We start from the raw sequence: 16117 nt of genomic DNA, 5'->3' as shown, positions 1-16117 counted from the left end.
TTTTAGGTGGGTATTTGGGGTCACCCCAAACTAAGGGTAGGGTGCCTGCCAATCCAGCACCTGGGACGTTTTACGTGCCTCGCCTGGGTACGGCATGCCTTCCCAAGTGCCACGACAGGAAATCAAACCCTTTTCCTGCTTGGTGAAAGTAAGCGATATTTACCGTTCTACCCACGATGAGTTGTTATGCTTTATATACATATCTAAACTGTTGAGAGAGGTAGGATATCCTCTGCTCCATGAAGGAAACAGATCATAGTTTCATAACTTTTCAACAGTTGAAATCAAAAACATTCAATCCCTCTTTGAGAAGTGCCAAATATAAAATTCAGATAGATGTTGATAGGTTTGTTTTGGATTGAAACCCCGAAAGAATGGATTTAAGCAGTTTCACTGGAAGGAGAATTGTCAAGGGAGGTAGTGTAGCCTCTATTTCATGAAAGATTAAATTAAATTAACTATCAAATTGATTTTGACATGAGAAAAATTAATCAATATTTAGTTTTAAATTTAATTTTGATCACATGTTTGTGCCTGGTTAATGACTTAAATGTATGCTAATTATAATTAAAAAGGGGGCAAAAAGCGTATAGATGTAAATATCCAGGCATGCATACATATAATTAGAGGAATCTAGAATTTTCCCATCTACAATGTTTGGATGACGATGTATCCAGCGTTTTGAAATATTTTTTTAGGTGCATTTAGTACTTTAAAATATTTTGTGATATATGTTATACCTTAAGGTAAAGTATTTTTTTGCTTATACAATAACTTTAAAGTATTTTTTTTAATACATCTAATTTCAAGGTGAAAAAAAAAATTTCAGTATGTTGAATCTACCACAGAACACCTTAAGGTACTAAATATATTTAAAAAAAATATTTTGAGGAGTGTATTGGATATACCCCCGCAATATTTTGGGATCAAGTACATGAGAATTCAGAAGAGTAACAAAAAACCATGGTTCATGGCTCGAAACCCTTTTTTTAATAATAAAATCCGTTTTCGAAGATAAGACTTACTCATTGAAAGTGTGCTTTCGAATGATGGCTCTGGCTGGAAACCGTTTTTCTTAAAATAATAAAATATACTCTTTTGATACTTAATATAAAAATTAATTAACTAATTTTAGTAGATTAAATATATTAATTAAATTATTTAATAAGATATGTTCTTTTTAAAATATTTCATGCATCTTTCTTAATTTCTTCCCTTCTTCTCTTATTTAATTATTGTTTGGAAGAATATTAATAGAGTTACTTTAAAAAAAATTAGTAAATATATGAAATATGTTTTACATGAAGGATTAATATCAACTCTTTAATTAGATCCTACATTAAGGACCGGAGGAGTCTAACATAATAAACATTGTTTTATAAAATGGGGGAGTTAGATTTCGGGAAAAAAAAAAGGGAGAAATATTGTTTGAAAAACATAAATGAAAACTAGCAACAACAAAAAAAAAAAAGTTAGTCAAAGCAATAGTATTTTTATGCGACAATATTTGAGCGAATATAAGACTGAAACTTGTGAGTAATCTGAGCAAAAATATAGTGTATTCACTGTAAATGTCGAGAGAATGTACAGAGACATATAGGCTGCGAAACTTCTATCCTAGGAAAGAAATTAATTGGCAATGAAGAGAAAATATCTCTTTAAATCCTGAACTTTTTGAAATTTTCATATTCTCCTCAAGTTGGATCATAAATGTCAATCAGATCCAATCTGAGCTCAAAATTTTCAAATAATTCATTGTGTAGGTCTTTTGTAAAGGTGTTTGCATTCTGGTTCCACATGGGCATGTGTATCAATTTTACTAGTTTCCCGTCAACCTTCTCTCTGTTAATTTCAACGTGTTTGGTTGTGTCATGTTGAACAGGATTATTAGAGAGGTTTTGGTTGTGTCATGTTGAACAGATTATTAGAGAGGTTGATGGCTGCCATACTATTGGTGTATAGGTTCATTGGCAGTTTCATTTCAATTTTTAATTTCTCCAAAATTCTCTTAACTCAAATTAGTTTACATGTGCAGTAAGCAACAACTCCAAACTTTGACTCTCCACTACTTTTTGAAGCCACATTTTGCTTCTTGCTTCTCTAAATAACTAGATTTCCCCACACATATGTGCAGTAGCTAGATGTAGAGCATCAGCATAATTTGCAGTAGTAAAGATTTCTACGATTGCCTTTTTGGATTTTTTTTTTTTAATACAGGATGCCCTTTCCTAGAGTACCTTTTAGGTATTTTAAGCTTTTATATACAACTTTGAGGTGTTTTTCTTTAGGAGCTTGGGAGTGTTAACTAGCTACATTTACTGCAAATGTAATATCTAGTCTAGTATGGGAAAGATGAATTAGTTTCCCAAGCTGTCTTTGATATTCACCCTTTTTAACATCATTGCCTTCACTCTCCTGTTCCTCTTCCTCTTTTTCTCCACTTCCTTCTTCATCTTTGTCTTTGTTGCCATTCTTCTTTCATTTTGTTGTTACTTCAATTGGTGAGGAGCTAGACTTAAAGCCCAATTGTAACATCCTAAATTTTGAGTCCAAAGGTACAAGAAATAATCTAAAATGGGTAGGTTATTAGACCCCAATTGATAGGAGTCCCAGAAGTTTCTTGAAAAGATAAGAAAGATTCTAATAGACCAAATTATAAAGAAAAAGTTTTCTAGGGCCAAACAACAAAAAAAATAAAGATTGCAATGAAATCTCAGGGACCTAGTATAAGAAATTAATATGAATATAGGTCAGAGGTTATGATAGAGACCTCGATGAGATGGTCTATAGGGCTAAATCCTAGCAGAGACCAAATCGTAATTTTAAAAAGTTTCGGGTTAAAAAGGTAATAATAGAAAGTATGACCGAAAATTTTAGAAAATTTTTCGAAAATGGGAAATGAGACTCTAAGGCCCATATATGGTTAAAAATAACAAAAATACCCCTATAGAAATTTATGAAATTTTTAGGTTTTGGCTAGTTATGATTTATTAGCCAAAATTGAATTATTTAAAACATCACAAGGCCTTAGAGGATTGGGAAAAATAAGGAATAAATAGTTGAGGAATATAATGTGTAGAAGTTGACTTTAACAAAATTTAAAACTTATTTATACCCTATCCCAAGAAAGTCAGAATGGACGATTTGTAGGTCAAGGTTTGACTTGAGAAAAATAAGAGAAATTTCCCATGATAAAAAAGAGTTGCTGGTATCCAGAGATAGATTTTCAAAATGATGGACTGATAGAGAGAGAATTTGGTCAAGTTTACTGTAAAATAAATATTATTAAATATTTAATAGAGAGAAAAGGAGAAAAGCATCTCGCTCTCTGTGTATATACATATATAATATCATCTGAAATTATTTGTGATTAAAAAAAGTATGCTAGAACATGTCACAGCATTACCAGGCAAGTTAGAACCTAAAAAAGTATCCGATACGGAGTAAAATTATAAAATAAGTGGAGGAATAGTTAAGGGTGAGAGGAAGCATGACTTTGGCCTTATTTTCCTCCCTATTTTAGTGTTAATCGAATGAGGGGACATGGAAGGAATTATACAATATATTTGAGGATATAATTGGAAGAGGTTAAATTATGATAAAATAAGGTTTTATGATCACATGTAATTAGGTGGCATGGCATGTGGCATAATGTCAAAGAGGAAAACATGATCAAGACACCTGGCAATTTCATGGAATTACAAGGCAAAATGATAAGGGATTAAGCTTAATAAGAAGTCAAGTGTTATGGCAATGGTAAATGGTAATTTGAAGTTACCATGAGGTGAATTCTCATAACCATTTTATAAATACCCCTACCTTTCCCATTTGAGAGAGAATTTTTGGCCAAGCATGAAGGGGAAGATGAAGAGCGAATTGAGAAGGAGCAAGAAGGAGAAGATGAAGAACTTAAACGCTTAGGTAAATTCAAGCTTTAAGACAAGGTAAGATAATGATTTTTAATGTAGCTTATGTTGCTCTTTGTCCTGTTGAACTTGGCTATGGCTTTGTTGGATTTTGAAAACATGAAACCCTAAGATGAAATGCTGTCCAAATGTGATTAAAGTCATGGAAAATATTAATTGAAGTTAGATTAATGATTGAAAAGAAGAAAAGAGAAGTAATTAAATGGTTTTGTGATGAAATTGGAGAGAATCCAACTTCTCCTTATGTTGTATGATTTTTAGTCAAGACTAGGTTTCATCTTAGGATAGGATTTTGATGTTTCTAATGTGTTTAAAATAAAAAATTGTGTAGGGTACAACTTAAAAAACAAACTTGGAAGCATTGGAATTGAAAATGAAATTTTGCTTTAAAACCCCTATGTATTCGGCCATCTCTAGATGAAGAAGAAGGAGCTGGATTCTGTCAAATTTGAGTTTGAAAATGGATTCTACATGCAAAACTATATGAGAATAGCGTGTGAAATTAATTTTAGAAAGACTAGAATGAAAACTCAAAAGTTAGAGGTTAAAGTATGTTAAAGAACAAATTATGAATGTTATTGATTTCATAGTTCTAATAAATGAATGGTAATAATGTGTTAATGTGATTAGGGCCATATGATATCAAGAAAGATGAATGGAAAAAGGTTGGTCAAGCAACCTTGATGGTTGGAAGCAAAGGGAGCAAGAGGAAAGATTGAATATAAAAAGCTAAAAGTAGCAAACTTTACCTCTTATGTACTTGTTATTGCTTGCATATATGACATGTTTGTATACTTATATGATTTAATAAACTCATGTATTGTGGACATGAATACGTTTAAAGTATACTATAGGCTTATGTGTTTTATAATGAATGCATGATGATTTTCAAACATATTATTATGTTATAAAGATGTTAAGTTGTGAGCATGTTATAAATATGAAGTTTGCGATATATGTTTGGATGGTTATTATTTGCTACCAAAATTCTCTCGAATCTCACTGTCTTTTAACTAACCATAACATGTATGATGTGTAAGGGAAGATCAATGCATGAGGAAGATCAAGAAAGAAGAGACAATTTGAGAAAAATATTATATTATGTTATGCATTACCTTATGTGATATATGATAAGAAGACTGCCATTAAAGTTATGTAATGATGAATGAAGAAAATGACGTATAAAATTGAGAACGAGATGTATGAGAATGACATATGAAATAGGGAGAATTGCAATTAGGTCCCACTCAAGGGAATTAAATGCAAAAAAGTCCCTTGAAATCATAAAATTATTCTGAAGTCCCAAGGGACCTTTTTACAATAAATTTTATTTGTTTAATTACCAAATTACCCTTCTTTTTTTTAAAAAAAAAATTTGCATTGACAACTGAAAGAGCAGTGGTTGACAACTCAGGGTGCAAGGATTGACAACTATCGCGGCTAGTTTGACAACACATTTTCTCAGCATATCACACCATAAGTTGTCAAACCAGCCGTGATAGTTGTCAATCCTTGCACCCTGAGTTGTCAACCACTGCTCTTTCAGTTGTCAATGCAAACTTGAAAAAAAAAAAAGAAGGGTAATTTGGTAAGTAAACAAATAAAATTTAATGCAAAAAATTTTTTGGGACTTTAAAATAATTTCATGATTTCAAGGGACCTTTTTGTATTTAATTCCCTTGAGTGGGACCTAATTGCCATTTTCCCTATGAAATATGGGAATGGTTGCATGCATAATTAAGTTTAAGTGTAGCATGCTAATTGCAATAAGGGGATAAACTTACCAATAATAAGCAATAAATTTGAGATAAAGCAAAAGTATGATAAACGAATAAATTTGCTCATGAAATTTGGTGACCAGTTCATATGCATCCTGAGTTTTAAAACAAGTGATAAATCACTATAAATAAATGAGTGTACTAAGAGGTATGATTGCTTAAAGTTAGGATAGAGAATATAAAAATGTACTATTTAACTAAATGAATAGTAAATTTTAGCAAATTAACTGTGCGAATTGAGAAGGTTTAAGTTCAGATTTATATTTTTTTCTAATAGAGAATGGAAATAGTTTTAAATAAAAACTTAAATCACCTCAATACAATTTTTTTTATAATGAGTTATGAATTTTCAAAATTAAACAAAAAAATATAGAATTTACTAGTGAATAATAATCCGATAATCAAATTTCAAATTTACAATTTACAGACTTATTTTATGATCTATTTGAACCGTAACGCCTCCGAATATATACTAAAAGAGGTAAATGGAAGAATATTTCACCAACAATACACAGGGTGACTGCATTAGCTCATAAAAAGATTTTTCAATTTACATACCATGTTTGGTTTTCTAGTGGGAATTCAAGAGGTGGCATCATATATACTTCTCCCATGTCACTATTTAATAGGGGTGTTCATCAAGCCCGCTAGCCCGGTATGCCCGCCCGAGCCCGCAAGAAAATGGCCCTGCCCAGCCCTGAAAAAAAATAGCCCAAAGAAAAATGGGCATTTTTGGGCTGGGCATATTATGGGCAGGGCAGGGCTGCGGGCATGGTATGCTGCCCTGGCCATTTGGCCCTGCCCGTGATATATATATTTATAATTCTTTTTTTTTGCCAAAAATACTTATAATAATATATAATATATAATAATATATATTATTCTCCCCTCTTTTATTTGCCATAAATACATTTAGTGGTATGCGTAATTCTTCCTTCTTAGTATCTTTTTAATTTGGTTTAGTATCTTTTAGTTTGTTTTTATTGTTGGTTGTCTTACAAAGATGCAAAAGCAAGCTCACTTTAGTGTTATATTAAAAGATATATCAATTTAAGACAAAGCAAAGTTATTGATTTGTTGAATTTATTGTTTATTCAAGTATTTATTTCTTTATAATTGTTATAAGATACCTTTACTTTAACTAAAAAAATTTTCACCAAGGTATCACTATTTGTGTTTGGAAGCCCGCCCTGCCCAGCCCGTTATTGCCCAGCCCGAAAATGGTTAGGGCTTCTATGGGCAGGGCAGGGCAGCGGGCCGCAAAATGCAGCCCACTCATTTTTCGGGCTGGGCATCGGGCAGGGGGCATGCCCTGCCCAGCCCTGCCCATGAACACCCCTACTAAAATACATTCTTTTCGTCCAGTTAGTAGATTGGTGATTCTAAATTTGCTACCAAAGACATTAGAATCCTCACAGTATTGAGTTCAAAAATATCTTTGTTGTGTGAATAAAGTTGCCTTAAACCGCTTTAATAGAATAATGAAATTTTAAAATAGATTTAGCAATATAAAAATCTAATCAGTGAATTACTCAGCCTAATGGGATTCTATCCAAAAGATTGTGCGTAGGCAAATCCTCAAAAAGGGCATGGGATGTGCTCCAAAATCCAAATGTCCTGTCATTACTTTTCCAAAAAAACAAAACAAAACAAAACAAAACAAAGTTTCAATTTATAATTTTAAAATTCTAAAACAGAAACTTCTTATCTCTTATCTCTGTTCGGTCGTCAAATAGATTCCAGAACTTAAATTGGTAATGGATGTAACGTCGCGAGGGTGATGCATAGCATGCCAATTACCAAAGCAGTGATGTCTGACAAACGTGAAGGTGAAACCCAAACATTGGTGGAGGCGGCGCTTCGTGTGCTGAACACCGCCGACCCATTCGAGAAGGCTCGTCTCGGTGACCTCTTTGCTTCTCAGTGGCTCCAAGGCTCCGCCGCCATCGTTCACCCCTATGATCCTTCGGTGCACTTCGCCGTTCCTGACCGCCCCGCCAGGCTCTCTAACGTTTGTTTGCCAAAACCTATTTTCAAACAAAAATTGTATTTTTGAAATGTCTCTTTGACGACGACGACGACGGTAATCATTTGCAGGTCAAGTTGGTGGCACCAGGCCACATGCCGAAGCTGGGTAAAGCGGGCAGCTTGCAGAGTAGGCTAGCCATTGTGCATAGCCTTGCTCACACTGAAAGCTGGGCCATCGATTTATCTTGGGTATGTCTTTTAGCTAGCTCATCCAAGAATTTTAATAAATTAAATAGAATACGGAATCATTTGTAATATAATACTGGCCCCTTTGCACATGCTTCGGTGGGAAGAAGTGTGTTTGTGTGTGTGTTTTCTTGGGTTAATGTAATTAAGAAATCATCACGTTCTTCAATAATACAAGTCAAAGAGAAAGAGATATAGAAAGAAGAAACTATTGTACTATTGTCTTAAGTTATTAAACAATCTATATATGTCCTTCAACTTGCCTTAGGTATGGACTTTGGTGAATATGTTGCTTTAACATTAAGTTTATCATCGTTTTTCTTTGTATTGGGCTATGTTGCTTTTGCACAGTGAGGCGAATAGAATCTCTTTTAAAGAGTAAGATATACTGGATGGAGCAGTCATTTTTGGCATTGCGAAACCCAGACTTCACATTTCTATAGAAATCTTTGTCAGGAGTTGGAGACTATGGATAATAAAAATAATATTTGGTTGTTTTAGGAGGATGTGCTAGATATGAATAATTGATTCTCACAAACGAGATACTTACTTTAGACCTACAAGGGCAAAGTGGGTCCCATCTCTTTCTGAATTCCAAAATTGTGGCAGGTTTCTAAGCAAATTAAACTAAAGCATTGTAGTGTTCAGTTAATTACTTTTTATTTTATACCAGTGTAATTATGTTTCCAAATATGATGATAAAAACTAGAGTTTTCCATTTACCCTGTATACCTAAAAATTGATAATTTTTTCTGCTGGTAAGAATTCGTTGTGCTTTAGTTTTACTCCTTTAAAGCGGTTCCTTGAAAGCATTTTTATAGTGTGTGCAATTTCGAGATACAGGATCAGGCAAATAAAACAAAAGAACAAGTTTGTGGAAATTTAGTGTATGAATCGGGAGCATTCATCCCTTTGATATTAATCTAGTCCTCTCAGTGTCAATTCTAATAGGGTGCTGCATTTCCTTTTATATATTAATTATGTTTAGAAACAGGGTAATTGTCTTGTATAGGAGGAGATAGTTTTAAAAATGTTGGAGGAGAACATTGCTTTAGAAAGTCAAATAAGGCTAGGATCAAGTTCATGGATAACTATATTGATATGTGCAATCTTGTATTATGTATATTGATAAGGCTTTTTGGCTACTAATGTGCAAGTCTAAATCGACTTTGCAATTGCAGTTGAACATAGTCATCTCAAAAATTTTTGTTAGCCGCATTGAGATCTTGTGTTTATGTTGAAGCTAAGCACTATGAGATTAGTGAAATATATTTACTTGTCCAGCCTTGTTTTGATTTTTTTTTTTTTTTGGAATTATCTTGGCTGTTGTTAGGATGACTTTACTTTAGAGTTCATATTGTGCTACAAGCGTTTAATTTTAATTATATAATACATTTATGTAGGATATTATTGCTCGATTTGGTAAGCAAGAGGCAATGCCTAAAGACTTCTTTACAGATTTTGTGAAGGTGGCACAAGATGAAGGGCGACACTTCACTCTTCTTGCTGCTCGTCTTGAGGAGCTAGGTTCTTATTATGGATCATTACCGGCCCATGATGGCCTTTGGGACTCAGCCATGGCAACTTCCAAGCATTTATTGGCACGCTTAGCTGTTGAACATTGTGTTCATGAGGTATGTCTGCAGGACCTCCAAGTGTGTGAGGTGAGAGGTGCAATGGTGGCGGATTAACTTAGGGGTTGTAACTAGGGTCTGCAGGAGAAGCTAGCAAACAAACTAGAAGTTAAATTAGAGGAGTTAGAACATTTAAGTCAAAAGGAAGAGAGATAGTAAAAAGTTTGAGTTTAACATCAGTTGCCCACATTGAGAAAGTTGAGACTAAGTCCAACGGGATAGTTGAAGATATTGGAGGATATAAATCTAGCAAAAAATAGGAGAGGGAAGTGATGAAATAAATCAATCTGAACCTAATAGTTTTGATTCAGATAACTAACTTAATATTGATAGGCTTTTAGATTGTTCTTCTATGTGTCTTCAGATAATTTTTTAAACTTGAGTTATTGTAGATAATATAGAAATAATTATTAAATAGTCAGATCTCAAGGGATTAGGATAGATTTAAATATTTCTTTATATCTCTCGTGTATCTCTCCTTATCCTGAATATCTCTCCATGTATATTCTTTCCATATCTCCAGATATCCCCTTCTGCTGTATATATATTGTACCGCCGTACATGTGAATGGAATAAGACGAAGTATTTCTTCCTAAAAGTCTACATGGTATCAGAGCCCCACTGGTTCTGTTCACAGCATTCGCACTCTCCTTCACCGTCCGGTCCTTCCCTGTAATCGGCCAAGTCCAGGTCGATGGATTCACCCGATTCCTCCTCCACGTCCGACCCGACCCGTGTCGACCAGCATTCTGTCTCAACCTCTAATGTCGACCCATCGCCCGTTGTGATCGTCTCCGAAAAACTCACGGATAGCAATTATAGGGAATGGGCGCAGGCGGTCCGTCTGGCCATCGGCGGTCGAGGGAAGCTCGGTTACATTACTGGTGAGTCGAGACCTCCGTCTGATTCTGCGTCTCCTGCTATGACCAAGTGGGTGACCGAAAATTCTATGGTATCCTCATGGTTGGTAAATGCCATGTCTTCCCATCTCAAACGAAGCTTCATGTACCTGCCAACAGCGAAGGATATTTGGGACGCCGTACGAGATTCATACTCTGATGGTGATGATCTCTCTCGTTTGTATGCCCTCAAAACCAGCATTTGGAGCCTTAAACAAGGTACTCAGAATGTTACCGAATATTGGCTGGAACTTGTGGGTCTGTGGCAAGAATTAGATTTGCTTGCTATTGAAGAATGGTCTTCCTCCGCTGATGCAGCACGTTACCATCAGAGTGTAGAGAAGGAGCGGGTGTTTCAGTTCCTCGCAGGCTCAACCTAGAATTTGATGGTGTTCGTAGTCGTATCTTGAGTCGTCAATCCCTGCCGTCTACTCGTGAAGCTTTCTCCGAAGTTCGCAGGGAAGCCTCCCGACGCCAAGTCATGTTACCTGAACCTACACCTTCTCACTCTGACTCCTCTGCCTTGGTTAGTAAGGCAACTAGTTCCGGACCTCCCGCCACTAAGTCTAAGGTTGTGTGTGATCATTGTAAGAAACCGGGTCATACTCGGGATCGTTGCTGGGATCTTCACGGAAAACCCAATGATTGGAAGTCTCGCAAGGGCAAATCCCGCGGTTACCATGTCTCCCATGAATCTTCTCTGACTTCCACTGATTCTTCTCCGGCTGCTCTCAACGCACAATTCACCCAATTACTTGATTTATTGAAAGGTCTTCAACCCCAACCACAGGACCCTGTTGCCTCTGCTTCCGTTGCCAGTAAAGGTAATGGTACGTCCCCTGCTCTCCCTTCTGACAAGTGGATCGTTGACACGGGTGCTACTGATCATATGACTTCAAATGCTCGAATGTTTGTCACTTATTTCCCTTGTGCTGGCCATAAGACGATCACAACGGCTAATGGCACTGGTTCTACTATTGCCGGGAAGGGCACAGTGCATATTTCTGATTCTCTACACCTTGAATCTGTCTTGCATGTTCCTCATTTAGCTTGTAACCTTTTATCTATTAGCAAATTAACCAAACATGCAAATTGTGGTGCTTATTTCTTTCCTACGTATTGTTTATTTCAGGATCTCTCCTCGGGGAAGATGATTGGCACAGCTAAGGAGCATGAAGGTCTCTATTATCTCGATATTTCTACCGTACGTGCTTTATGTTCCCAGATGCATGGTCTTGCCTCTTCGAATGATGTTTTCTTATGGCATAAAAGGATGGGTCATCCTAGTTTTTCCTATTTGCAACGATTGTTTCCTCATTTAAACATTAATAAAAATTCTTTTCCTCACTGTGACTCTTGTGAATTTGCTAAGCATCATCGTTCCTCTTTCCCCGCTTCCCAATACAAACCAACTCGTCCGTTTTCTATTATTCATAGTGATGTATGGGGTCCCTCACGTGTTCCAAATCGTTCCAATGCAAAGTGGTTCGTTACTTTCATTGATGACCATACTCGTATGTCCTGGGTCTATTTGCTTAAAGACAAATCTGATGTTTCATCTGTCTTCATGGAATTTCACAAACTCGTCCAAACTCAGTTTAATTCCTCCATCCAAATCTTGTACTCCGACAATGGCACCGAATACTTTAACCATTCCCTACATCATTTTTTGAAAACCAATGGCATTGTTCACCATAGCTCTTGCCCCAACACACCCCAACAAAATGGTATCGCTGAACGCAAAAATCGCCACCTACTTGAGGTTGCCCGGGCTCTTCTCTTCACATGTAATGTGCCCAAATTTTTTTGGGGTGATGCTATTCTCACTGCCACACATCTCATCAATCGTATGCCTTGCCGAGTCCTTTCCTATATCTCTCCGTTAGACAAACTCCGTGAAACTATTCCACTCACCCATCTTAATCATTCCCTTCCGCTGCGTGTCTTTGGTTGCTCAGCCTTTGTTCATCTCCATCACACTCAATCCAAATTTGATTCTCGTGCTGTTAAATGTATTTTTCTGGGGTATTCTTCAACTCAGAAAGGGTACAAATGCTTTGATCCTGTTTCCAAGCGTATCTTTGTCAGCCATGATGTCACCTTCTCTGAGCATGAACCTTACTTTCCTAAGCCTTCCATTCAGGGGGAGAGTTGGTGTGAATTTCAATCTAAGGAAAATGTGCCCGAGCCAATACCTCCCCTCTCCCTTGATGAGTCTATAACATCACCTAAAGTTAACCCTTCACCAAACCCGGACCAAATACCTCAGACAGGGGGAGACACAAACAAAAACAAGTACAACAAGGTCTATTCTCGACGAAATACAGAGACAATAGAGACTGTCATGCCCATAGTAGTGCCAGATTCAGAACCAGGGAAAGATTCTAGGGAGACTGAATTGATAACTGAAGATGATCTGCCCATTGCCTTGAGAAAGAAGGCACGCTCTTGCACCTCACATCCTATTCAAAAGTATGTATCTTATGCCACACTTTCAAAACATTATCATGCCTTTGTGACTAAACTTGACAAGATCAATATACCTAACAATGTTTATGAAGCACTTAAACATCCGGAATGGAGGAAAGCAGTAATTGAAGAAATGATGGCATTAAAAAAAAACAGAACATGGGAAATAGTTGACTTACCAAAGGGTAAGAAAGTTGTGGGATGCAAATGGGTATTTACTCCTAAGTACAATGCAGATGGCTCACTAAACAAGTTCAAGGCACGTCTAGTAGCGAAGGGTTTCACTCAAACCCATGGAATAGACTACAATGAAACATTTGCCCCCGTAGCAAAACTCAACACCATAAGAGTTTTACTATCTATTGCAGCTAATTTGGATTGGTCACTACAACAGCTAGACATCAAAAATGCCTTCCTAAATGGGGAATTAAAAGAAGAAGTGTACATGACTTTACCTCCAGGCTTCGACAAGGGAAGAAGAAACCAAGTGTGTAAACTTAGAAGGTCTCTGTACGGTCTGAAACAGTCACCAAGAGCATGGTTCGATAGATTCTCCAAGGTCCTAAGAGCTGAAGGCTACAAGCAAAGGCTATCTGATCATACAATGTTTGTCAAAAAGAATGGGAGGTTAACAACAATCCTCATTGTCTATGTGGATGACATCGTTCTCACTGGAGATGATGAGAAAGAAATTAACAGAATCAAGGCTGCTCTAAACCAGGAATTTGAGGTCAAGGATTTAGGCATCTTAAAGTACTTCCTTGGAATGGAAGTTGCAAGGTCACAGAAGGGAATTTATGTTTCTCAGAGGAAATACATTCTGGACCTACTTAACGAAACTGGCATGCTTGGGTGCAGACCGAGCAAAACCCCTATAAGTACCAAGAAGAGCAATAACAAGAAGAAAGTCATGACAGAAGAAGAAAAAAGGAAGCAAAGGAAAGATGAGGAACCAGTAGATATCGGAAGATACCAAAGACTGGTTGGAAAGTTGATTTACTTATCCCACACAAGGCCAGATATTGCTTTTGCAGTAAGTGTGGCTAGCCAACACATGCATTCACCAAAAAAAAGGCATATGGATGCTGCCTACAGGATATTAAGGTACTTAAAAGGGACACCTGGAAGAGGACTATTCTTCAAGAAATGTGACTCTAGAGCCGTGGAAATTTACACTGATGCTGATTGGGCAGGAGCTCGAGAAGACAGTAGGTCAACATCTGGCTACTGTACGTTCGTGTGGGGCAATCTTGTAACATGGCAAAGTCAAAAACAGAAGGTGGTCTCAAAAAGCAGTGCAGAATCCGAGCTGAGAGCCTTAGCACAAGGTATCATGGAGGGTTTGTGGCTGGAGAGAGTAGTTGCAGAAGCTCATTTGCATATCAATGGACCACTAAAACTATTCTGTGACAACAAAGCTGCTCTAAACATGGCGTTAAACCCAGTACAGCACAGCAGAACCAAACATGTTGATGTTGATCGGCACTTCATTCGTGAGAAAGTGGAGGAAGGACTTATATGCCTCTCCTATGTAACTTCAAAACAGCAACTAGCAGATATCCTCACCAAAGGACTATCAGAAGACATATTTGAAAACTTCATCAGCAAGTTGGACATGTTTAGCATCTATGATCCAACTTGAGGGGGAGTGTAGATAATATAGAAATAATTATTAAATAGTCAGATCTCAAGGGATTAGGATAGATTTAAATATTTCTTTATATCTCTCGTGTATCTCTCCTTATCCCGAATATCTCTCCATGTATATTCTTTCCATATCTCCAGATATCCCCTTCTGCTGTATATATATTGTACCACCGTACATGTGAATGGAATAAGACGAAGTATTTCTCCCTAAAAGTCTACAGTTATGCATTTTATCATTTATCGATAGCTTATGATTGACTTTTTATGTATAAAGGTTTCTCAATTTATATTTATCTATTTTTTATTGTCTATGCTCTATAAATAATATTTTTTAATTGTTGTGCCTAGCTTCATTTGGGCGAGCACCTTTTCTGCGCCGTTGGGCATGTTTGAGTTCTTGTGCCGTGAGTGCCCCTTTCGCCCTTGACAACCTTGGTCCTGTCTGCCATTAATTTAAGACCTCTCTAAAAGACCTATTAGGCTTGTATATAGAGCATATTCTCCAATCACAGTTATTCCTGCCACACATATAATTCTGCTCGTTTTGAGTATGTGAATAGTGGGGGGGGGGGGGAAGATTTTAATATCTCATAAGGCATTTGTGATGAACTGAATGTAATAAACATGTTAAAGTTGATGAACTTGACGTGAATGTCAAACTTTCCGTGTTTGCATCCTTAAATGATGTTTGGTTGTAGAAGGTTTTCGGCTACAGGGGCATTGGAATTACAGCTCCCCCCCCCCCTCCCTTCTCTTGTTTTGGTACAGAAATTACAGCTTTTTTAGTTCCTCAGGAGTGAATGTTCTCAGATTGTGTTTTTAGTTCCTCAGGATTGAAGGAAAATAGAAGCTTGGTGACACTGCTGTAGCTATAATCTGACTTGTATTATTGACGCAGGCTAGAGGACTTGATGTACTGCCTACAACGATCTTGCGATTCCGCAATGGTGGTGATGACATTACAGCCGATTTACTGGAAACTGTGATTTACCCAGAAGAGATTAACCATTGCGCTGCTGGAGTGAAATGGTTCAAGTATCTCTGCAGCAGATATAGGAATCCGGCCACTGAAGAAGGTCGAGAAATAATCGATGCAGAAGAAAGTGATACCACAGCAGATGAGAGGCAAGTGATTCAAGAGTTTCATGACATAGTGAGAAAGTATTTCAGAGGACCTTTAAAACCACCTTTCAATGAGGAGGCAAGAAAAGCTGCTGGATTTGGTCCAGATTGGTATGAACCTCTTGCTTCAAAAGAAGCAAATTCATGACAAGGATAGTTCTGTTATTTGTTACAAACGTCATCGCTGTAAAAGAAATGTTAGTTCCTTCGTTGGAAGATCTTAATGGGAAAGCTGCATCACCTTAATTTGTTTAGATATTTAATTTATCAAAATGGCGTTAAATTTGTAAATTATCCTTTAGCAGTGAATAATTCAAGCCTGGTTCGTTTAACCTGATGGATCGATGGGCCAATCCTTTTCTCGTTAATATTTGTTTGGGCAGCTGAGAAGGTTAATGTCTGGTCTCTATCCTGCATTCACTCCGACT

At 36.7% G+C, this 16117-nt stretch overlaps 1 protein-coding gene across 1 annotated transcript; it reads left to right on the top strand.

The window, feature by feature from the left end:
- Nucleotides 1-7425: 7425 nt before the first annotated feature.
- LOC114727691 (uncharacterized protein HI_0077) lies at nt 7426-15913 on the top strand. Its single transcript, XM_028914392.1, has 4 exons — nt 7426-7715; nt 7802-7921; nt 9322-9552; nt 15466-15913. Exons 1-4 carry the CDS (start codon nt 7485-7487, stop codon nt 15835-15837), a joined length of 954 nt encoding a protein of 317 aa, XP_028770225.1. The 5' UTR covers nt 7426-7484; the 3' UTR covers nt 15838-15913.
- Nucleotides 15914-16117: the final 204 nt, after the last annotated feature.

Source organism: Neltuma alba, unplaced genomic scaffold (genome assembly GCF_004799145.2).
Source record: "Neltuma alba isolate B1F8T4 unplaced genomic scaffold, ASM479914v2 tig00012505_pilon, whole genome shotgun sequence".
Taxonomy (NCBI): Eukaryota; Viridiplantae; Streptophyta; class Magnoliopsida; order Fabales; family Fabaceae; genus Neltuma; species Neltuma alba.
This window is presented reverse-complemented; position numbering and strand designations above follow the sequence as displayed.